General features: G+C 41.4%; 5 protein-coding genes across 5 annotated transcripts; 2 read left to right on the top strand and 3 right to left on the bottom strand.

Annotated features, from left to right (window-relative positions):
• The first annotated feature begins 175 nt into the window (after window positions 1-175).
• LOC132790025 (ubiquinone biosynthesis protein COQ9, mitochondrial) lies at window positions 176-6,919 on the top strand. The gene is made up of 4 exons (XM_060798443.1): window positions 176-321; window positions 4,747-5,450; window positions 5,510-5,719; window positions 5,783-6,919. The coding sequence occupies exons 1-4, from the start codon at window positions 261-263 to the stop codon at window positions 5,819-5,821; spliced, it is 1,014 nt and encodes a 337-aa protein (XP_060654426.1). The 5' UTR covers window positions 176-260; the 3' UTR covers window positions 5,822-6,919.
• LOC132790023 (uncharacterized) lies at window positions 350-3,116 on the top strand. Its single transcript, XM_060798439.1, has one exon. It carries the CDS (start codon window positions 609-611, stop codon window positions 2,586-2,588), a length of 1,980 nt encoding a protein of 659 aa, XP_060654422.1. The 5' UTR covers window positions 350-608; the 3' UTR covers window positions 2,589-3,116.
• On the bottom strand, window positions 5,908-10,942 carry LOC132790022 (tyrosine-protein kinase receptor torso). Its single transcript, XM_060798438.1, has 13 exons — window positions 10,619-10,942; window positions 10,308-10,550; window positions 10,012-10,249; window positions 9,765-9,847; window positions 9,537-9,705; window positions 9,173-9,478; window positions 8,802-9,116; window positions 8,581-8,752; window positions 8,075-8,522; window positions 7,926-8,020; window positions 7,749-7,871; window positions 7,407-7,691; window positions 5,908-7,351 (listed from the first exon to the last, which is right to left on the bottom strand). Exons 1-13 carry the CDS (start codon window positions 10,757-10,759, stop codon window positions 7,297-7,299), a joined length of 2,673 nt encoding a protein of 890 aa, XP_060654421.1. The 5' UTR covers window positions 10,760-10,942; the 3' UTR covers window positions 5,908-7,296.
• A 321-nt stretch (window positions 10,943-11,263) lies between these two features.
• On the bottom strand, window positions 11,264-12,061 carry LOC132790028 (calaxin-like). The gene is made up of 3 exons (XM_060798447.1): window positions 11,678-12,061; window positions 11,502-11,609; window positions 11,264-11,440 (listed from the first exon to the last, which is right to left on the bottom strand). Exons 1-3 carry the CDS (start codon window positions 12,059-12,061, stop codon window positions 11,264-11,266), a joined length of 669 nt encoding a protein of 222 aa, XP_060654430.1.
• Window positions 12,062-12,489: 428 nt separating this feature from the next.
• LOC132790027 (calaxin-like) lies at window positions 12,490-13,611 on the bottom strand. Its single transcript, XM_060798446.1, has 3 exons — window positions 12,999-13,611; window positions 12,839-12,946; window positions 12,490-12,783 (listed from the first exon to the last, which is right to left on the bottom strand). The coding sequence occupies exons 1-3, from the start codon at window positions 13,383-13,385 to the stop codon at window positions 12,604-12,606; spliced, it is 675 nt and encodes a 224-aa protein (XP_060654429.1). The 5' UTR covers window positions 13,386-13,611; the 3' UTR covers window positions 12,490-12,603.
• Window positions 13,612-13,687: the final 76 nt, after the last annotated feature.

The following is a 13,687-nucleotide window of genomic DNA, read 5'->3' as shown; positions in this document are numbered from 1 at the left end:
GTCGAGGGCAATTTTGTAAACAATTATACACTATTTAATAAATAAATTGAAATGTATATTAACTACAAATGAACAATTAACGAATAACTTTTTCTATAATTTTATACAATTGCAGCAGCCCTAAGTATGGAGTGCTGGCAAAGTTACAAACCCCAGCACTTTGCAGCACTAAACGAGCTGTGAATGGCGGTATAACTGAACGCCCAGAAGAAGAAGCACACAATATCAGTTTGGCCCACAGAACGTTTGGGAGCGCTAAAATGGCAAACGTGCGCTGTTTGCAAAAAGCATTACGTTTACAAAAGTTCGTCCTGCCAATCAGTAAGTAAAGCATGCATAAAATCCCAATTGTTATCACACCTCAGTGACGAGTTTAACGCGCGTTTCGCAATTCGCCCATTACGTGATTACGAGCCGTGTACGAAGAAGAACATTCAAAGCGAACCATAAATGAAAACAGCTGTTTCTGTTTCCTCGCTTGCTACGTCAGGGGGAATGAATGAAAACGAAAAAAGAAAAAAAAATTGATGCCGGTTCGTCAATTTTAGAATTTTGCTGTTCAAATCAATTAAAATAAAAAGTGCTTATAAATTAAACTCGCAACTAAAATGGCAGACGCACAAAATCTGCTCAAGCTGATCAAACAACTGCTGCTGGAGCGCGCCTACGATGGCGTTAAAATGCTCTTCCAAAGTCCCGTCGAGGCAGCCAAAAACTTGCCACTAATGCCACACATTGCGCTGGAATTGTACAACGATGTGTGTGCTCCGCAACTTAATGATGCGACAAATGTGGGAAATGCGCCGCTCTTCGACTGCTTGAATGAGCTGCTCAAAATCGTGGCCGAATTTGCGCCGCTAGAGGAATTCATGCTGGAGCTCATGGAGAAGATTGAGGAGAGCTCCAGCATAGCCATCTTCTCGGCCTATTTACGTGCGTTGCAAGTGGTGTTGTTGCGTCAGGGCAACAACAAGCCGCAGGCCATCGAATGGTGTCTCGCTTCAGTGGTGACGCGCGTGCGGCAGCTACAATTACCGGATTATCTTCGCGAAGGCTACGACGAGCAGCAGGCAGAGCTGCTGGAGCAGGAACAGCAAATTGAGCAGCTGCTGGCCCATCACATCACCATCGATCTGTGCTACGAGCCGCTGCTAAGCCAGCTGCAAGAGGAGCAACACTTCAAGGGCATCTTTCGGGACTGCAGCTTGAATAGACGCAACGTTTTCATTTGCACGCTGATGCAGCTGCTCGACAAACCGCTGGCGCTGCTCGAGCTGGGCAATGCACCGCAACGACAACTGCATCCAGCAACACGACGTTTAGCGGCCCCAGAACATCGTCAGCCGGCACAGACGCAACGTAACTATTTGCTAGCCCGCCAGAAAGCTGGACGGGCTCAGAGCTATGTGCAGCAGGTGGTGACGAGTTTGACACGCAACATTTGCCGTCTACTGGGCGATCCCTACTGTCTGCTCTCGCTGGTGGAGCAGCGCACACGCTGGAAACGTCGCCTGAACGCCAGTAAGGGCGTCTACGAGATGAGCAGCCACAATCTGTTCCTGGTGGATGAGAAACTGCCACTGCCCGCGCTGGGTATGTTCTATCATGCGCTGTTCGTGGGTCAACTGCTGCCTGCCACCGCGCCCAAGATTTATGCCCCTCTGCATCTGTTTGAGGCGTCGCTCTACCTGGCAGCTGTGCTTCTCGAGCAACCGGAGCCGGCGATGCAGCATTGCGGGTTGCGTTTGAGCGATTGCATGTTGAGCATACAGTTGGAGCCGCTGCCACAGAGCACACTGGATCTGGAGGTGCACAAGCGTTATTGCGAGGCTGTTTGCAAGATCACCGGTTACTCGCCACAGGAGGCACTGCGTCAGACGGCGCTGCAGGCGCTGCATCACTATATACTCGCGTTTGAGGACTGTGCCAAGTATTTCATACTGAGGAATCTACTGGCCACACTGCAGCATGACGGCATCTTGGGTTACTTGACGGGCATTTACAAGGATCTGGTTGCAGCTGCGCTTAAACAACAAGAGCAGCCACTTCATGAGGTCTACTGCGGCGCCAAGTTTCGCTCGCTGCTGCTGCAGTGCGTCTGTGTGCTGCCCGAGGATGTCAAGTCGGATCTACTGCTGCATTCGGATAGCTTATCGAATTCGCTCAACTTCTTGCGTTTCCTCGCGCTGGGCGACCTCAAAAATCGCACTGGATTTTGGGATGTACGTGACGAGATCGAACAGCGACTGCTTCAGCCGCTGGGCACCGCTTTGAACTTTTCGTTGGCCCATTACAGAGCGTACAGGGAGCGTGTGAAGAACGGGCAAAGCGCTTCCGATGATGAATTGATGCAGAAGCAGCTCAACATGCTCGCTGTCAACATCAGCAACAGCGGGATGGCGGGCGAAGGCGATGGAACACTGCCAGACATTGGACGCGAGGAGAAGCTTGAGGTGCTGGCGGGCTCCATAACGGGACTAGAGACGCTGCGTGTGCTATATGCGCGTGCTTGCGAGATTCTGGAGCAGAGCGACCTAAAGCGCAAATTCTTGGCGTACAAGACTGTGGCCATGGAGACGGAGCAATAAGTGGATGTTGAGCTGAGAATGTATGCGGAAAACGAAGCTGGAACTAGAAAAGAAAGCAATTTTGCAGGAAGGAATTTTGGCTGAATGAAATTTAGAAATAGACCCATAAGTTAAGCGGGAACTATAGTTGCATCTGTTTGTGAAAATGGACCATCGATTAGAAATGGTTGTTGAAGTGAAGATTGTGATGAAACTTATGCAGAAAATCGCAGTGGAATTGGAAGAGGAACTAACAATGACAATGGAGATAGGAAAGCAACCGAAACTTCAAATAGCTCTATAAGTTAAAAGGCAACCGAATTTTTGAAAATTGCGCGATAAGTGAAGAAGGAAAACTTAACTGAAAATAAAACTCTAAACAACTGATGCAACTAACTAAAGAACAACTGACGCCTCTCCTCTAATGAATGATAAATGCGGAAGCAGCTCCTAATTCTAATCCTCAAACAGATGTTTTATGTGCATAACGAAAGCGAAATGAAAACAACTATTTTTTATGACAAATTTCTTGTTTGTTGTTGCTTTGCATTTGGAATTATTTTAATAATATGTTTTTGGGATTTCGGTTTCATTTTCATCTTCAGAGCAGGTGTTAATTGTCCAACAAGCAGCCAGCTCTGATCTGATCTTGGCTCCAAGCCAGCTTAATGATGCTAATTAATTGCGCAGCGGCGTCTGAAAAGCTGAATCTCTAAGCCAACGCCTTTGTTGTTACCTTCGACAACCTTCAGCTGCAATTAGCTGTGCCAAATTGGGGGGGATCCCCCTTTCCTAATACTGCTGCTTGCGGAATGCAAAAGTTGTGCAGCTATTTTCATTATTTTGCCCACTCTGACTGCGCATTAAAATTAAACACTTAATTGCAGTTGATTTTGGCATGCAAATGCATCTAAGCTCTAAACTCTCTCAGCTCATTTCGTTGTTTGCAATCCACACTGGGGCTCGATTATTAATTCTAGAAGCATATTGGAAATAAGTTACAAGTTGATTTTAAATTGTAAGATCCCCTTCACTTTAAAGTAATTCATTTTAACAAGCAAAAATCGCAGATTTTTTATCGTTGTCCAAAGACCAAAAAAAGAAAACATTGTGTCAACAACGTTTTTTAATTTAATTGCCTAACTAAATGTAACTTAATTGTCATTCATTATAAAATGTAAATTTGACAAAATAGTATCTTTATTATTTGCAAAGCGCGTGTTGTCGTTTTATCAACACCTCTTGGTGGGTCAGCTTTGTGTCATTTAGCACATTATAATGAATCATAAGTATAGTTAAAGTAATTGCTTTAAAGTTCACAACAAAGTTCTCGCGCACTTTAATTGCTTTCATCTTCAACAAAATCGTGTGCTTGAAGCCTTCAACCTGGTGTCAATTATTCATTCTAGAAGAACATGGGAATTTTACATTTAAATATTAAAAAGATTGCTGCATAATTTTACAAATGGCTTTTAACTTCAATACAAGTTTTTTTTTGGCCATTGACTATTGTCTCATCTCTAAGATATATTCAAACTGGAAATTTATGCAAAACTTAAGATATATTCAAACTGGAAATTTATGCAAAATTTACTTCTTAATTACAAAATATTTATCTGCCGATTATAAAGCTCATTAAAAAAATTTCAGTTTTTTTTATCTTACTGCGCAAAAAATATTCTAATGACAATCAGAGTTCAAATATATATTGGGATAACACACTTATATTTATTGTAAATTGTTGCTTAATAATTTGATGTATTAAAACAATTGGAACTTGGACCCAACGGTGACCTCCGAAAGCACATTAAAAAGAATCACATCAACTTCTGTTTGGTACCATAAACTTTCATATATTTAAATTGATTTCAACATATTTGCAAATAATAAAGAAACAATCATAAAATTAAATTGGAAATAATTAATGTTAACAAGAAAATTGTTTTGAAATGCATTTCAACTGCACTTTACGTTTAGTTCAGACGAAGTAAACAACATGAGGTCAACTATGCACATTGAGAGCTCATTAAAATTAATCACATATTTGCTGTACAAAAAGTAGTTTAAAGATAACTACAAACTAAGACAGTTAATTATACAGCTCGGACTAGAAGTGTAATAAAATACGTTGCAAAATTGATCATTAAATTAACTGGCTGACTGAACTTATTTTTTGCAGATGCGCAGGCCAGTCGTCTAAGCTCCAGCGTCGCCTCCAGCAGCAGCAGCAATCACAACAACACACTCAAGCGCGCACAGTCCACAACATGGACAACTTTAACCCGCAGTTACTCCAAAGATAGCGATAAGCTGGAGGATTTCCGGGCACGCGAGGAGCAACGCGAACGGGAACGCGATGCTGCCGAACAAAAGACACAAACAGAGACTAGTGGTGGAGGAGGAACAGCCTCCTCCTCGGGAGAGCAAAGCCAGCAAAGCGAACAGCAGTCTGAGAAACAAGCCAAAGTTGACGCAATACGTCGCAAGATACTGGATGCAGCCATGGAGCATGTGCCGCAGCATGGCTGGACCAAGCAGGCCATTGTGCTGGGCGCCGAGTCCAGCGGTTATCCCAGTGTCGTCCATGGCATGTTTCCTGAAGGCGGCTTTGCGCTAGTCTCCCACTTTAATGGAAAGTGCAACGCGCAGCTGGTGGAGTATCTGCAGCACAAAACCAACAATGGCCAGAAAGAGGTAGCTGATCCATTGGGTTTTCTGGTGCAAGCGGTGCGACGACGTTTTGAGATGATTGTGCCGTACAAGAAACAGTGGCCTCAGGCAATGGCGCTGATTGCACAGCCCCAACATGCGTCCACAGCGCTGGCGCAAGTGCTAACGCTGGTCGATGACATTTGCTACTATTCTGGCGATCGCTCCGTGGACGTAAGTTGAATCCTCTCGAGCGTCGACTTCTTGTAATCTAAACATATTATTGTACACAGTTCGGTTGGTATACGCGACGCATTGGACTCGCGACGATTATGAAGATGACGGAGCTTTATCTGCTGCAGGACACGTCACCAAAACATGTCCAGACCTGGGAGTTCCTTAAGAATCGCATGGATGAGGCTGTTCAACTGCAAATGACTTTGGCGCAGACCGACGGCGTCACACAAAAAGTGCAACGTTCCTTCAACTCGGCCTTCATAACTGTAAGCTAAGAAAATGTACATAATTTATACTAAATTAATCAAATTCTAATCTCACATTTGCAGGCGCGAAATATTTTGGGTCTGGGCTACAGCCGCGATTAGTAACATCAACAACAGCACTTGCCACAGCGTCTGTGTGTGTTATGTATAAACAAATATATATATATACAAAGATTTACACTAACAAAAAAAAAACAACCTTATAACTATACTATGTATTTTCATATATTGTTTTTAAAGGTGGTTAGCTACGTTTATGCGGTGATTTTGTTGTTTTAGTGTTGAGTAGTGTCCACATATTTAGCGATCGTCCTCGCGCTGTTATTACCTATCGGTTTTCTATCGATTTATTTCTTGCACAGCAGCCATCTTGTATTGTTGGCGGCAAATTTGAAGCTATTTTAAAGGAGTGCTTTAAGTTTACTTTGTTAAAGGTTAACAATTGTTGTTTTATTTTATTTCTAACATGCAACTAATCACAATGTTTGTCGCATTAACGTAGCTAGCTGCTGCATTCTTATTGGAATGTGATATTGCTACAATTATAAAATGAGTCCATACCTGATATTTTTAGTTGGTGCACTTATGTATGTTCGATTAAATGTTGTTTGAACCAATGACAATTAACAAACGACTTTCGATTAATTTGTTTTATTTGTTCTTTTGCATAACACAACTATGAAACGTGCAGTCATTACCCAATTGAATTAATTAGGTCGTCAAACATATGACGACACATGTGATCTGGTTGTTGGCAATGGACGGGAACGTGATTTTGTTGTCAACGTCTCACTGCTATCTGCAACGAAGTCACGTGGTGACCATGTCCATCTGCTAGCATCTATGCTGGTCTCCCTGTAGAGAACTGGAATATTTTTCTCATCCAGTTGAAATTTTACTCTAGGCTGTAAGCGTGTTTCTTTAGGCTTCCGAGCTTTACGCTTTGGAGTTTTTGCATTGTGTTTGGCAGCCACCACATGGTCATAGAGTTCTGAGATGCCCCTGCATATTTGACTCTCCACATGCGTCACAGCTTTCTGATGTCGTCGACCATAACGATGTCGCCTTCCGTCCCCTCGGCCCAGCGAGTCACAACGATCCGAAACCTGCCGCACTGGGCAGAGTGGACATGCATAGGGAATGGGCTCACAAGTGGTCCATGCCATGCGGCAGCAGTGTTGGCACATTTCTAAGCTCTGTTATTTCAAAACTACAACGTATGTTTATCCTAGAGAATTTCCAAACAATTTTGTTATGGGGCTTTTGAATTTTGAAACATACAAGTCAAGATAGCTACTAAGAGCTGATTTTAAGTTTAGAGTATTCCAGAATATTATTCGATTACCTTTAAAATTACTAATATTACAGAAAATATGTATTTATTAAGGTTTTATTAGCGCTGGGAATGTTTCCGATGCTTACATATAATATTTGAAAGCTATTTAGCTTTGTTAAGTGGGTTTTGTTAATATAAAAAGGATCTGAATACATACAAAAAAGGAGACTAATCACAAATCCAACTATTTACTTAAAATGTATTGCACAGTAAACAATTAAAAGACCTGAATAAATCCGAGCTAGTGTAAGGGTTGTAAATAGTGCGGATCATTGGGCGCTTGCTTTTCCAATTGGCTAAAAATAAGAAGTACAAATTAAATTAAAATTATTAAATTGAGAAAACACTTGCCAGTGCTCTGGGGAATTAAGTTGTTGCAGCAGCCGTTGTGGCACTTCTTTGGTAGCCAAAAGCATGACTCCGAGGCGCTGCATAAGATCAGAAAATGTCGGCCGATTAGCGGGTATGGAGCACCAGCAGCTTTCCATCAAAGCGAATAAGTCATCCGAGCAACCGTCGGGTCGCTTCATGCGCACACCTTGACGCAACAGTTGCAGCAAATCTCTGGGCGAGATTGAGGGATACGGCATGCCGCCCAGAGTTATGATTTCATAGAGAAGCACGCCAAATGACCAGCTAAAATTAGAATTGATAAATACGTTTAATTCAAATATACTGAAATTCTTTACTCACACGTCACTCTGGCTAGTGTAGACCTGATGAGTGAGAGATTCCAAGGCAAGCCATTTGATGGGCAGCTTGCCGCTGCCACCGGACTTGCGATACACATTCTCATGGTACACATCACGACTGAGTCTGAAGACAAAATAAACTGTTTGATGTTTCAAAATTGACTGTCCAACAACTTACCCAAAATCCGCAATCTTAATGGTGCGATCCAGTGAGATAAGGACATTACGCGCTGCCAAATCTCGATGGACAATCTTATTTTGCGCCAGAAAATCCTAAAACAAACCACACAGTTAGCTTTGTAAAAGATTTGTGAGCTCTATATTCACCATTCCAACAGCCACCTGTTGGGCAATGTCCAGCAGATCGGCATATTTCAAAGGTTCCCGCTTAGTTGTCAACTGCGCGTCCATTGCCGTGGGCTGAAAGTATTCTTGATTCTCAAAACTAACAATGCATTTCTTAAAAGGCCTTGGCTGCTGCTTAGTGGGGCGCTTCAGATTCGTTGGAGGCGCTGCCGGTGGATTGGCATCAATGTTTTCAATGTCCTGCAGTCCATAGGACTTGTTGTCGGCAGCAAAGACGCAACCCTTTCCAAGACGATAAGAATCAATTGTCGAAAGATCTGACTCGGTTTCCTCCTCCAATGTGGACAGCACAGAGCTGTTAATATCCTCGATGCGTGTGTCGTACTCCAGCAGCCGTTCCACTGACTTTTTATCTGATTTTGTATGTTTACTCTGTAAACAGAGCTCCTGACGAAATTTCCATTCGTCGCTGCAAACAAAATTGTAGTTTAGATTACTAAAAGAATAAGTTAGCTGGTTTAACCTACCGTAAGAAACTCTGTAGGCTACCCAAACCGCAGTATTCAATGAGCAGCATCATGCGTTTGCTACACCTGGTCGAGTAGCCAACAATGCCTACAATATTTGGATGCCGTCCCACAGACTTCAGCATTTGTATTTCGCATCGGAAAGCCTCCACATCCTCCTCATTGGGTTGATCTACAAGAATATGATTTTAGCTGGAATTTATAATTACTTCGTTGTTCACCTTTGAGTAGCTTGACGGCCACCTGACGCTGTTTGTAGATGCCGCGTCGCACCAGTCCAAAGGCGCCTTCGCCGAGCACATCCTGCAGGAGCACAGCATGTGGCTCCACCTCGAGATCATCATCCAGCTCAAAGTTATCCTCCACAGCAAGCGTGGCCAATGTCAGGTGAAAATCAGTGGACTGATTGGGCGCCGTCTTTAACTCCTCGTCCTCCAAATGCCGATTGTGGCGACAATTTTTTATGGAGAAGAGTCCAAAGATGCAGCAAATGGACAAAATGGGTGAAAAGATCATCAGTTTGACCATGGTGCTCACTATGCAGTGAAAGGATGTGAGTCAAAGATTCAACCTGGCAGAAAAGGTGAGTTACCTTTTATCCAGGGCTCCAGCGGTAACTTGGTGAGCATGCGCATGGTGGCATTATTGCCACCTTTCGTGTGTGCCATAAGATGCACCTCGAAACTGCTGCCTAGTATGGTTATATTGGGGATGTAGTAATGACTCGCCGTGCGCTCTACGTAGAATTGCGACCGATTGCCATCCTTGTGCAGATCGAGCACATATAGCGTATAGTTGTCTGGCAGATACTTGGGAAATTCCCAGCTCACATTCAGAGCCAGCACATCACGCTCGAAATGCGATTGCAAAACGGTCAAATTGTTTGGCTTGAGAGGCTCTAAAAAGACAGTAAACTTAAAAGCTTTGGTGACAATTTAAAATGCCTTATGACTGACCGCATATAGTGTAGTTATAGTTATACCAATCCAAGCAGTTGGGTGCATTGAGCACAAGCCAACGCACCTCGCTCTCTAGATGATTCTTGTCGTTGACGGTGCGCACGCCAACTTGGAACTGCTCGCCAAACTTCATGTTGGACACGGTGTAAACATAGGGTTGACTTGGCTGTAAATGGAGCCTGTTGTAAGAAATCAAGTGAAATTAACTATATTCCGCAAGCTTACATCTCGGAAGTGCACTGGCATAGGAGCTCCTAGACTGTGGCTATTCGTGGAATAGTGTATTATGTCAAACAGGCAATTGCGGTCTGTGAAAATTCAAAACAAGACAAGTCAATTACTAAATAAACATAAATAAGATAGACCATGAGATGCCTCTTTCTGCTTTTAAATACCATAATACCAATGTACTCTATACTAATAAAGAAGCTACCTTCTTCAACATGTAGCATACTTTTCCGGTAGTACTTACCCACCGATGACTGCCATTCAACATCGGCGGCAATACGTCGCCAATTGGTGGGGTCTTGGTAATAGCGACGGAACTGCACCTCTCCCATGGCACTTGGCTGATAGCCACGTCGCAAGGTGGAAAAGCTCTCATCGTTGGCTATATTCGAATAGCCGCCATCAAGTTGCATGGACAAGGCGGTTATCGAGTACTCGGTATTGTCCTCCAAGTCAGGTATGGTGAAAAAGCTGTCATCTGACTAGGTTGGGCAAGCTTCATTTTTAACTATTTTAGTACAAATTTTATTTTTAACCCACCAGATAATGCAACCGCTTCGTATCAGGATTACTTTTCTCATGTATCTTAATCATAAACATGGCGTCCTTTTGACTGGAATTTTTGACTTGCTCACGGTCATGTTGCACCCAATTAATGCGAAATGAGAGCGCAGACTCGGTGCGACAAACAAGCATTAAAAGGAAATTATCCTGCACTTTGTGTAGCGCTAAGTTTGTTGTATCGTTAGCATTTTGACAGTAATCAAAGCAGTCTCTAAAACTCTAATTTTCAAGACAAAGGAAATTTAAATGGCAAAGTTTTTGCGATACCAGGGCTGAAGTACACATACCTTTGCAATATTGTTTTCCAGGCAGTGCTTGGAGCAGGCGGCCGCATTGAAAAGTGCCTTGTCCTCTTGGAGCCGCTCATTTTCATTGTGACCCACAAATAAACCAAGCAAAAGCGTATACTTGGCGTACAAAATCAACATATTGTTGTTTTTCGTTTTCTTTTTATTTGATCGTTGGAGTTTAATGCAACACCTTATTGCACCCCTACTCAGCAATGCACACTGTTTTGCCAATTGGAAAGTGCTCGAGCGTGCTCTCCCACACTCTCTTTCTCTCGTGCTGTCCCTGTCTAACTTGTATGGCCAGCGCTTCGCGTAAGTCGACTGTAGGCAACGGCAGAAGCACGCGAACTAAAGTCGAAGCGAGAAGCAGCGATTAACGAACAGGAAGAATTGCTGCAGACCGACAAATCCAAATTTGATTCTCATTTTTGCTTTTTGTTTTGTTTCATTTGTAATGCAAAAATTGGATATGCATGTGTGTATGTTTGCTGTTCGGCGCCAATAAGTAAAACGATCTGCAGATAACGGACTAGATAATTTTTTTATATTTGGTTTGCTGTGCTCAAATACGAAAGAGTATTCGAGTTCTATCTTCGCTAAATATGTAGATAAAGTAGAACTTGACTGCTTTTTCGAAATGGCTCAGCTTAAAATATTCACACAATGGCGAACAGCTTCCAGTTGGGAATTAGAGGGGAACACTTTGCCCAGAAACTCCATCATCATGGGCTGCTTGCGCACGCAATCGGAATATTCTTCTATCGAAATAAACAGATCCTTATCGAGATCGAATTTCGAAAATATCATTTCAACCATATCCTGAAGGTATGTACATATGTCTATATAAATTTAATTATTTAGTATAGTAATAATTATTTACGCCACGCAGCTCGTGTAATTCATCCTCGTCGTCGCCGTCGAAAAACTTGCTCACAAATCGAACAACTTGCTCGCGATCCAAGTAGCCTCGATCTGTGGTATCATAAATCTGCAATATTGTACATACATATGTATGTAGGTTAGTCGCAATAGATTTCATTGTTATTGCACACTTACGCTGAATACAAAATGCATGCGTTTCTCAAGATCTTTTGAGAAATAAATGGCAAACAAGCGAATGAAACTGGGCAGACTGCAATGACGATCTGAGGAGAACTTTGGATCCACACATTCCGGATCCTGGCTAATGCGTTGCACAATGCTCACATTAATATCACGATCCGAAACATGAAAGAACAGCTCCAATATATTGCCCAGTTGCACTCGCGTGATAAACTTGGACCGTGGCCCATTCTCCAGGGCAAACTTATGATAGATCATCGAGAGACAAAGCAGCTCGGTGTTCGTAAATGGCGATTCAAGACGAGTGATGATTGGCCCAAAAATATAGTTGAAGCGCGCATTTTCCATATAGTCTAGGGTAAGATCCAAATCCTTCATTTTCACTATTCAACACTTGAAAACTTTTACTTAAAAAAAAATCAAAATAGAATATGGCATTAGTTAAATCGAGAACTATAAGAAACAATTAAATATTTAATTGAAATTCCTGTAAAATATATTGAATTACTTAGAAAATGTAACTAGTTCATTACTGAAACAATATTATTTTTTAGAATTATCATTTTCTACAATTCAAATCTTTGTCTTTTCCATGTAGAAAATTGCACAAGTAAATATAAAAAAAATTTTTAAAAGAATGAAGTTTTAGGTAAAATAAGATAAGTCTGAAATATTATACATAGTATATAGATATTTTTATCGAAGAGATGATTAAAATAATTGTAATAATAAATAATTCAAAATATTAAAATTTGATTTGATTATTAAATTTACTTTATAAAACATGAAAACGTAACAGATTTGCAGGGTTCTTTCCATTTTATTTATTCTGAAAATATGTATGTACATATCTTATATTTAAAATCCCCATTCTACCCTTACTTATAAAGCTTTTCAACAATTCTACAATCAATTGGATTTTAATGTGTGTGCAAATTGCAGCACAGCCCTACGACATCAAGATCATTTTTGGATGGAAATACTGTGCCCAGGAACTCTAATAGTTCGGGTTGTTTGCGCACAGTGTCACAATACTCTTCGAACGAGATGAGCAGGTCCTTGTCCTTATCAAATTTTTGAAATAGCAACTCAAGCATATCCTGTGAAAAAAACTATAATCTGTGAACAAAAAGAATGCAAAAGTATATATTTTACAGCTCGCATTTCAAAAATCTCGTCCTCATCGTCGCCTGTGAAAAATGCGTCTATATAGCGCATCACAGACTCACGATTCATGAAACCGTATCCATCTTCATCATAGACCTGATCGAAAACCATGTTAAAATTTTTGTGTATCAATGGAGGATTTACTTACGCTAAAAGCAAATCGCATGCGCCTATCGAGATCGTTAGAGAAGTAGATGGCAAGCATCTTTATAAAACTGTTCAGAGTGCAATGACGATCTGGATGAAACTTTGGATCCACACAGTTCGGATCGTCGCTAATAGTTTTCACAATGCGATGATTAATCCGAGGATCCGTTATCTTGAACATCATACGAATGAAACCGCTTAATTGTTGCACAGTCATATATCTCGTTCGAGGTCCCTCGCGTAGTACAAACTTGTGATAGATCATCGAAATGCAGAGCTTCTCGAGTGTTGAGAAGATTGAGGCTTCCATGCGCGCAACTGCTGTTCCATACACATAATTGAAGCGAGCATTTTCCATATAGTCAAGGGTCAGATCTAGATCCTTCATGATGATGATTCCAATCTAAACTTTCTCTCAAATCAACAATAGAAAACTATATTAAAAAACTTTTCCCTTTTTAAAAGAGCTTTATCACAAAAATTCTCCCAAATATAATAAATTGTAACGTAACCTTAAAAAAATTTGAAAACTATCTAGTTATTCCTATAGCCCTAAATATTTTAAAAACTATATAATGCTATTTCTATTACGTATCCCAAACTAAACTAAAGTAGAACTATGCATACAAAATTTCAATGCTAGAAACTTCAGAAGTACTTGGATCGAAAAAATTCTCCAGAAAAATAAAA

Source organism: Drosophila nasuta, chromosome 3, assembly GCF_023558535.2.
Source record: "Drosophila nasuta strain 15112-1781.00 chromosome 3, ASM2355853v1, whole genome shotgun sequence".
Lineage (NCBI taxonomy): Eukaryota > Metazoa > Arthropoda > Insecta > Diptera > Drosophilidae > Drosophila > Drosophila nasuta.
The sequence above is the reverse complement of the archived record's forward strand: the minus strand, read 5'-3'. Positions and strand labels throughout refer to the sequence as shown.

Excerpts from the sequence above, each read along its gene's own strand:
- LOC132790025 (XM_060798443.1), top strand. The coding sequence starts at position 261 with ATGGCAAACGTGCGCTGTTTGCAAAAAGCATTACGTTTACAAAAGTTC. Across the intron at positions 5,451-5,509 it reads CTGGCGATCGCTCCGTGGAC|TTCGGTTGGTATACGCGACG; the intron begins GTAAGTTGAATC and ends TATTGTACACAG. Across the intron at positions 5,720-5,782 it reads TCAACTCGGCCTTCATAACT|GCGCGAAATATTTTGGGTCT; the intron begins GTAAGCTAAGAA and ends TCACATTTGCAG.
- LOC132790023 (XM_060798439.1), top strand. The coding sequence starts at position 609 with ATGGCAGACGCACAAAATCTGCTCAAGCTGATCAAACAACTGCTGCTG.
- LOC132790022 (XM_060798438.1), bottom strand. The coding sequence starts at position 10,759 with ATGTTGATTTTGTACGCCAAGTATACGCTTTTGCTTGGTTTATTTGTG. Across the intron at positions 8,753-8,801 it reads GGCCGTCAAGCTACTCAAAG|ATCAACCCAATGAGGAGGAT; the intron begins GTGAACAACGAA and ends ATATTCTTGTAG. Across the intron at positions 7,352-7,406 it reads CTTAATTCCCCAGAGCACTG|CCAATTGGAAAAGCAAGCGC; the intron begins GCAAGTGTTTTC and ends TCTTATTTTTAG.
- LOC132790028 (XM_060798447.1), bottom strand. The coding sequence starts at position 12,061 with ATGAAGGATTTGGATCTTACCCTAGACTATATGGAAAATGCGCGCTTC. Across the intron at positions 11,610-11,677 it reads GCATGCATTTTGTATTCAGC|ATTTATGATACCACAGATCG; the intron begins GTAAGTGTGCAA and ends ACAATATTGCAG. Across the intron at positions 11,441-11,501 it reads AATTACACGAGCTGCGTGGC|GATATGGTTGAAATGATATT; the intron begins GTAAATAATTAT and ends ACATACCTTCAG.
- LOC132790027 (XM_060798446.1), bottom strand. The coding sequence starts at position 13,385 with ATGAAGGATCTAGATCTGACCCTTGACTATATGGAAAATGCTCGCTTC. Across the intron at positions 12,947-12,998 it reads GCATGCGATTTGCTTTTAGC|GTCTATGATGAAGATGGATA; the intron begins GTAAGTAAATCC and ends GTTTTCGATCAG. Across the intron at positions 12,784-12,838 it reads AGATTTTTGAAATGCGAGCT|GATATGCTTGAGTTGCTATT; the intron begins GTAAAATATATA and ends TTTTTTTCACAG.